The sequence below is a fragment of the Pelodiscus sinensis genome, chromosome 1 (assembly GCF_052426305.1).
Source record: "Pelodiscus sinensis isolate ZL-2025 chromosome 1, ASM5242630v1, whole genome shotgun sequence".
In the NCBI taxonomy this organism is placed as follows: Eukaryota; Metazoa; Chordata; order Testudines; family Trionychidae; genus Pelodiscus; species Pelodiscus sinensis.
Window position 1 is genome coordinate 195,605,759 of NC_143052.1, and position 8,784 is coordinate 195,614,542.

Genomic DNA, 8,784 nt, shown 5'->3' on the forward strand with positions numbered 1-8,784 from the left:
GATTTTAGAGGGTAAATCCCCTGACGGTTTCATGGGTACTGGATGCTTTACAGCCTGGTCTGAGCAGGCCTTTCCAGGCAATTACAGCTCTGGGATGCTGCAGGCCAAATTGAGTCAGAGCCCAGGCACTGGCACTGAAAGTAGACAGCCTGACTATACTGGGCACTTAGTGGCCCTCTTCTGGGTCCAAGCAGTGAGGAGGAGGGTGCTCCAAGGACAAGAGCCAGACCTGAGGGAGAATAGGTTAGAACAAGGAGCCTGAATGGGGCTGCAGACTGATGGGGAACAGGAGGGAAAGGGAAGACTTACACACCGGGGCTGTGTCTAGACTGGCAAGTTTTTCTGCAAAAGCAGCTGCTTTTGCGGAAAAACTTGCCAGCTGTCTACATTGGCTGCTTGAATTTCCGCAAGAACACTGATGATCTCATGTAAGAAATCAGTGCTTCTTGCGGAAATACTATGCTGCTCCCGTTCGGGCAAAAGTCCTTTTGTGAAAAAAACTTTTGCACAAAAGGGCCAGTGTAGACAGCTCAGATGTGTTTTGAGCAAAAAAGCCCCGATCGCGAAAATGGCGATCAGGGCTTTTTTGCGCAAAAGTGCATCTAGATTGGTCACAGATGCTTTTGCACAAAAGTGCTTTTGCAGAAAAGCTTCCGTGCCAATCTAGACGCTCTTTTCTGCAAATACTTTTAACGGAAAACTTTTCCGTTAAAAGCATTTGCAGAAAATCATGCCAGTCTAGACGTAGCCAAGGAGACTGGTGTAGTAGGTCAGGACAATGAAGTAGTAAATTTTGGATTCACCCGTGTAGTGTTCTGACAGGTCTTCTGTCTGTTAGTGATGATAAACACTCAGCCACGTGCCCTTTTATATGTTTTTTTAGTATGTCATGTCTGCTCTGCGCAGGTAGCTAGCATGATAGACTTTGAAAGCTCCCAAAGACCATAGACTTAGATAAGATATGAAGGCACCCGAGTCAGGTTTGTTGTTGAACGAAGTACATTCGCGGTTGTTGGGAGCCAAATGGCCTTTGAGCCCCTATGCATTTGTAACCCTTCTGCCAGATAGGCCTGGCAGTAACCAGGGCTGGGTTCGATATCTTGGGGTCCATCTCACACAGAACCGGCTCAAGCCCCCACCCAGTAATCTGGGAAATTCACACACCCCTGGGTGCCTCTGAGAGGCAATGTTTCCCCACTCGCAAGCACTGAGTCTGAGCGTAGGAAAGAAACATTTAATGAGACAGAGAGAGAAGTCATACGGCATTAACTTGGGGAAAACACCACAAACAGAGTTCATAACCCAAACGTGAACTAAGCCCCTCCCCCCCCAGCCACGAATCACCTGAAGTCCAAAGAGTCCAACACCCCAAAAATCTCTGTCCTTGGTCCGTGCCACCCAGAGTCCCAAAGTTCACCCGCAGGGTTTCACCTCCCAACCTGGATAGAAATGGGGTTGGGGGATAGATGGGGGCACCTTACGACACTCCGCCACGCTCCACCAACTGTCTCATCTCACGCCACCGGACGCTCCGCTGGTCACCTACCACCGCTCCTTGCCTGCTGCCACTGCTGCTCCGCACCATGCCGCTGGTCACCGCTTCTTGCCTGCCACCTCTCCACACCACTGGTCGCCGCTCCACACCACGTTACGTCACCAGCCAGTGATTCCCACCAGCCACTCTGCTGGTCGTCACCACCACTCCACTGGCTGCAATGGGTCTGGCTCTCAGCCAAACCAGGGTATGTCTACACTACCCCGCTAGTTCGAACTAGCGGGGTAATGTAGGCATACCGCACTTGCAAATGAAGCCCAGGATTTGAATTTCCCGGGCTTCATTTGCATAAGCCGGGTGCTGCCATTTTTAAATCCCAGCTGGTTCGAACCCCGTGCCGCGCGGCTACACGCGGCACGAACTAGGTAGTTCGGACTAGGCTTCCTAGTTCGAACTAGCATTACTCCTCATTCCACTTACCAGCTGTCTACACTGGTTGCTTGAATTTGCGCAAGAACACTGACGATCTAATGTAAGATTGTCAGTGTTCTTGCGCAAATACTATGCTGCTCCCATTCGGGAAAAAGCTCTCTTGCGCAAATGTATTTGCACAAGAGGGCCAGTGTAGACAGCTAAAAAGTGTTTTGCGTAAAAAAGCCCCGATGGCGAAAATGGCGATCGGGGCTTTCTTGCACAAAAACCGCGTCTAGATTGGCATGGACGCTTTTCCGTAAAAGTGCTTTTGCGCAAAAGCGTCCGTGCCAATCTAGACGCTCTTTTCTGCAAATGCTTTTAACGGAAAAACTTTTCCATTAAAAGCATTTGCGGAAAATCATGCCAGTCTAGACGCAGCCTTGTAGTGGGCACACCCACCCCTCTTTTTAGCTAGCTGATAGCAAGCAGCAGTTCAGCCCCTGCTTACACATTTGTACCAGTGATAATGGATGTGGCTTAATTAATAGTATGAATTTTACTATTGCTCCCTAGGCTGGCCAAAAAGTAATATTAAGGTAGTCCAACATTTATAAACCAAAATAAACAATCTATAATATGCACCTTACATATTATTTTATGCATTAATGACACATTTGGTACCTCCTCTTGTACTTTTCTCCAAAACATTTACTACCTGTTGTTGTTTTAAATTATTTTATTATGTACTAAATTAAAATGTTTTTGCACTGTTCTAATAAAATGTAATTACATATTTTATGTGCTTCTAGCAGTGCTAGCCCAAAAAAACACTAACTTGCAAGCAAACATTTGCTTTTAGCACGGCCTCTCTGTTACTCATAGTATAACTCTTGCTTACTTTGGTTTAAGTACCAGGCCCTTGCTTCAGGCTCACACTTTCTTTCTCTTACAAGTGGGACTGGCTAAATAAAGTGACTGGCATTGTGAGCTAGGAAAGGCAATGGGGAGGGAGACATGGATCAGAACAGGAGTTGGGACAGCAGGGAACCAAGGTGAAGACTGGAACTGGGAGCAAGGGAAGGGAGGACAAAGGGAATGGGAGGAGACTGGGACTGAGTGGGGGGCAAGGTGAAGGAAGTGACAGGGTAAGAGTGAGAGATCTGATAAGGAGCTGGATGCAGGGCAAAAGTCAGACAGACTGGACAAAGTGGTTCAGAGAGCTGGCAGGCAGGAGAGAACAGTGAGGTTGGATATGACGAGGGAAGGAGACTGGGAATGTGGTTGGAGGGGGCAGCTGGAGGCCAGGAGGGAGGAGGGAGGCAGCCTGTATGAGAAGCCAGGAGGGGAAAACTGGGCTGGCTGAGCAGGGAGGTTGGAACTAGGATGAGAGAGGCCTTGAGGCATGGAGACTGGGAGCTGCAAAATGAAGAGAATGAGATGGGAACAAGGAGGCAGGAGTGAGGAAACAACAGGACTGGAACAGGCTGACGCAGGGGCCGTGCTTGGGGGAAATAAACAGAAGCACCCAAACCCAGGAGAGCACACTTCCCATTAGAGCCTGGAATGGAAAGCAAAATCCTTGAGTCTCATCATTCCTCTGCTGTCAGCAAATATGTGTGAAACCTACTGGAAAGGTTTCCAGTCACCCATCTATGCTGGTCAACATAACAGATGACAACCTAAGTTTCTGCTCAGCTTTGCCACAGTGAGGAGAGACACTTCTCCCTCCTATCCAGGTGCTGATAGGGGAAGGGAGAGCTGGGGGAAGTCTTCTATCCCTGCCATAGCCCTGGGACAGCCTGCATCCCAAACCCCAGATTCCTGGCCCCATCCCAGAGCCTGCTCTCCTAGGTGGAGCCCCCAACCCACCCACCCCAACAGTCTGTCCCAGCCTTGAGTACCCTCCCACATTCCAAACCCCTTGGCTTCACCCCTGGCACATTAATTTTGTTGGGTGCACCAATATGGTGCACCCAACAAAATTCATTCTGCACAGGCGTGGGAAATAATTACGGTAGATGGAACGCAATCTACTACTGTTGTCAGTTAGGGTATGTCTACACTACCCCGCTAGTTCGAACTAGCGGGGTAATGTATGCATACCGAACTTGCTAATGAAGCCCGGGATTTGAATTTCCCGGGCTTCATTAGCATAAAGCCGGCTCCGCCATTTTTAAAAGCCGGCTAGTGCGAACTCCGTGCCGCGCGGCTACACGCGGCACGGGCTAGATAGTTCGAACTACGTAGCCATTCCGATCTATCTGTACACCTCGTTCCACGAGGCATACAGATAGTTCGGAATAACTACGTAGTTCGAACTATCTAGCCCATGCCGCGTGTAGCCGCGCGGCACGGGGTTCGCACTAGCCGGCTTTATGCTAATGAAGCCCGGGAAATTCAAATCCCGGGCTTCATTAGCAAGTTCGGTATGCATACATTACCCCGCTAGTTCGAACTAGCGGGGTAGTGTAGACATACCCTTACTTTGTGAACTCAAATGGAAGAGGCCTGGGTGATGGAAGGAATGAGGCAGGGATTGCTTAAAAGACCATGAGTGTTTCCTTTCTCTTCTTGAAATCCCCTTCCCATACCTTCCAACTTCTGCAACAAATGAAGCAAAATCCAACAGACAAAAGCCTTCTTCGCTGCTCAGTCACAGTGCATCTCCAGACCAAATCTATCCTGTGCTCTGAATAAGGCAGGGTCCAGTGGGAAAAATAGTATGTGATCATGTTATTAAACACTGTGTCATAATGCAAATGCACAAAAGGATTGCATGGAAAACCTAACTCCAACATGTCCTGACTTTTGGAGATTTTTAAACTGACATCTTTTAGGCTTGTCTTTGCAACCTTAATTTTTTTTGTGTGTGTAAAAGGATAAGGGCATTCTTTGAGGGTCAGCAGCAGTGGCAATAATTAGAATTTGTCTCAAGCAGATTCAACTACGATCTTAACAGTCCTGCAGTGGTGCCATACATTACAATGTAGAAAACATTACATTCTGTCTAAATTACAGGCCCACATTCTCAGCTGATATAAATCAGTGCAGCACTATTGACTTGAATTAACTAGTGCTTACTGGCATTGGCCGTGACGGTCTGATCCATTACAAAGACACATCTTTTAGGACTCTCCGTTGTTTCTTTGTACAATTTGTGATCGTGATCATTATAGAGGTTAAGTGTAAGATAAAGTGTGTTTTGCTGTCATTTCATATATTTGTAGATAGTTGGGTTAGCATTTGAAAATCCCCTTTCCTTTTCTGCTTTCTCTCTGAAAATAAATGAATTAGAAAAGGAGGAAGAGAAGAAAAGGAGGAAAAAATTCCAGTGCCCAGGGCAATTCAGATATTTCAAAAGCAAGAATGATCATTTACGAAAAGCCAGTACATGAGGTTAATGTCCCTTGGGATTAAACTGTACCTCTCTTGTTTTTCTTCACTGCTGCTGTTTTGCTTGGAAGGTGGTCTTCAGTAAATACTGCAATTCCAGAGATATCATGGACCTTTTCTGCATTGCAACTGGGTTACCACGGTAGGTATCACTTGATACATTTGACAAAGGCTAACATACCTTTTAACCTTGGTTCCTTCCCTCTTCAGAGCAATTCAGCGATGAGCCCAAAATAGAACTCGCACCTAACAATCCCTGCGTTTTAGAAAGCAAAGAAAATATTTCAAAATCTAGAGCTGAATCCAGATTTGAATGTTGCATTTCTCAAGTTACAGTACGTCGGAAGCAGAAACTGGGGTAACAGTATTCATGCATAATGCATAAATAGAAGAGAGATTAATGCTCAGATATCACAATATTGGTTAGGAGAATAGAATAGAATAGAATAGAATAGAATAGAATAGAATAGAATAGAATAGAATTTTGAAAAATTGTCCACTCCAGACTACCAATCTGGAGCACTGTCAAATAGAACTATACCAATATTGTTCAAGGTTCCATCCAAACACAGAGCACTCACTGGAATTTTGCACAAGTGGAACAAATTAAAATGTCACTGAGTCCCATGTTCCAGGCCACTTCCTCCTTTAATTGGGTTATTTTTGAGGAAGGGAAAGTGGGTTCTAAAAATTCCATGAGTTTTCATGCCTGGAGTTTCTTGTTAATTCTTCCATTGCGATAGAATTTGACGTTTCTAATCTCTACAAAATGAATTGGCCTGGAGGTTTCACCCAAGAATCTAGGTGGAGAATCGGCCAGAAGACCTTTGTCTATGCACTGACTAGAGGCCAGTTCCCACTGCTCCCTGGATTATCACAGAACCTTCTAAAAAGAGTATGCAGAGAGGAGTCTGATGTTCCTTAGATGCACACACTCAAGGTACCGAAAAACAACAACAAAGAGCTATTGAGTGTGGCTAACTCTGTGTGTATCTGAGGAATCCTACTGACTATTATTAACATAAAACTCTGGGATGGAATCCAATAAGCTTTGGTGTTCACCTTTGCTATTACAACTCCTTTGATATTGGAGGGATCAATAATTAGCATTTGCCTGTGATGTCAAACACTTCCACTGTCACCCAGAAAACCTTGTTTAACAATATACGCCATTAATGAACAATATTAGGTAGGTTTAGTTAAACAGATTGGGTTATGGTTTGTTTTAAATAAGGCCCCACAATGGGAAGCTGAGGTTTCACTAATTTCAGACAAGCTTCTGGTGAGCATACTAAGTCTATGATGCCAAAACTAATATTCAGATATTGCCCTCCTTTCAATACTTGCTGTTGCTGTTGATGTTTTTGCTTTAGTTTTTTTGGTTTTTTGTTTGTTTTCGTGAAGGAACTCGTTTAACAATTTCAGAATTTCCTTTCGTAAAAGAAATGAATAGTAACACTGCTTTTTGCTTGGAGGGGGTTGGATTTTGTATGTATTTTCTCAAGATAAGTGTTTAATATTATTTTTTAGCTTGTTCTACATATATAATATATACTCTGCCAAGTCAATAAATCATAATAGCTCTTCAGTGGAAGTCAGTATCTGATTATTCAACAGAACAGCAAATTCAATTTATAGGGAGCAAAAAGTTTCCTTTGGGAACAGACAAGACAAGTTGCATTGTAATCGCAAATCTCTCTTGAGGTTGAGCTATACAGAGCATAGCCATTAGAGGCCTAATTCTTCACTGCTTTGCCCCTGTGCAGTCATCTATATCAGTGCGGAGTGATGCAATATGGTACCTAGTCAGAATGGGAGTGTTTTAATCCTGCTTCGTCAGTTATACCAAGGTGTGAGCAGCGCAGAATCAGCACCATCATTTTCTACGTTAAATTAAACCTCTTTGATTCATGTCTTTCAGGAACTCAACTATCTCTCTTTTGACAGCTGATAATTGCATGGTATCCATCGATCCAACAATGCCAGCAAACTCAGAACGGTAAGCCTCAGGAGGGCCTGATCCTATAAGATAGAGACGAGCCCAGGGAAAAGGGTTTGCTTAATCACAAACACCTTTCCTGGGCTAAGTGTCAGCAGAAGTTGGGCACAAGTTTATAACACTAAAATCTCTTTGATTTGTAATTTTATCTGTTATTAAAGTAAGCAGAGATATCTGAGAAAAAACTACTGAACATATGTATTTCATGTAGAACATCTGTTTTCAACCCACTGTGTTTACTCCAAAGGCTCCCAGCTGCTGTAATTCACAGACTTCTTTATTTCTCTGTTACCACTTTGATATGCCATTATTTGTAAACAGGAGATCCCAGCATTTATGGGGCATGGATTCATATACACGCTGCTCCAAACCCTACACTGCTCTAAACCAAGGGTTCTCAAACGTTTTGGGTTACAGCCCACCCCACTCAACACAAACCTTTCTGCGGACTACCAGCCAACCACCCATGATGACAAAATGGGTGCAGGAGCAGACTGGGGATGGGGGATATGAGAGGGAGGAAGGATGGGGGCAGGAGTAGGATTGGGATGTGGGGTCTTGGCATGAGAAGGGAATGGAGGGTGCTTACCTAGCTCTGTGCCTCCCACCGCTCCCAGGCAGTGCCTCCCACTGGCCATGATTCCAGCCAACAGAAGCAGCAGGGAAAGCTTCTGTTCCCCCAGCTGAGCCGTGGGGAGCGACGTGACAGCATGTGGAGCCACTTCCTCCCCCTGCAAGCCAAATCCAAACCTCCCCCTGCTTTGGGAAGCTGGCACTCCATCTTGGGTGGGGAGGGGCAAAGCTGGAACACCTGTGCAGGCTCCCCACTGCAGGGGAGAGGTGAGTCACAAGCCCATGGCCTACCTGCAGGATGATCAGTGGTCTATGGACCACACTTTGAGAACCACTGCTCTAAACCCAATTTAGTTTCTGTTCCCTGGCTTTTCACAGCTTGCTCTGACTTGCTTTTTTCTCTCTCTCTCTTTCTCTCTCTCTCTCTCTCTCTCTAAACCCCCCAATGATAAACCAGGACCCCACTGTGCTAGGCACTATACAAACAGAACAAAAATGACTATTCCTGCCATATGGAACTAACTTCTTCCCATGGAGAATTTCCTTGATTCCTCTGTTTCCAAGCCACCCTGACTCTCCTGAAAGGGGAGAGATTTCTGCTGTACTTGCTATGTGACAATGGTGTGTTCTGGTGGCACTAAAGTAACTTGACAAAGTCCTTTACTACCATGCAGTGGCAAATCGGAAGGTGGTAAATTCATAGAAAGTACATGTTCTTTATTTCCATGGGTAAATTTTCAACCCACAAATTTAAAATGGGCTCACAATGCATTGATATACATCCTCCCGCTCCTCAAGTCATGTACACCAGGAACCACAAAGCTTTTTCAGTGTCATTATAACAAGCCCCTTTTGATATTTTGCAGTACTCCGTATAAAGTGAGACCTGTGGCCAGTGGACAGATATCAG

At 45.3% G+C, this 8,784-nt stretch overlaps 1 protein-coding gene across 6 annotated transcripts in view; it reads left to right on the forward strand.

The window, feature by feature from the left end:
* The window catches only part of PDE9A (phosphodiesterase 9A), a 96,094-nt gene that overhangs the window by 14,426 nt on the left and 72,884 nt on the right, over positions 1–8,784 (forward strand). For 3 of the 6 annotated variants that reach the window (XM_075912259.2, XM_075912262.2, XM_006137869.5), the window contains 3 exons: positions 5,374–5,444; positions 7,224–7,301; positions 8,741–8,784. In XM_075912259.2, coding sequence (XP_075768374.2) covers positions 5,374–5,444; positions 7,224–7,301; positions 8,741–8,784 — 193 coding nt within the window. The remainder of the gene's footprint in view (positions 1–5,373; positions 5,445–7,223; positions 7,302–8,740) is intronic. The other 3 variants (XM_089774191.1, XM_089774193.1, XM_089774188.1) reach the window with 1 other exon arrangement.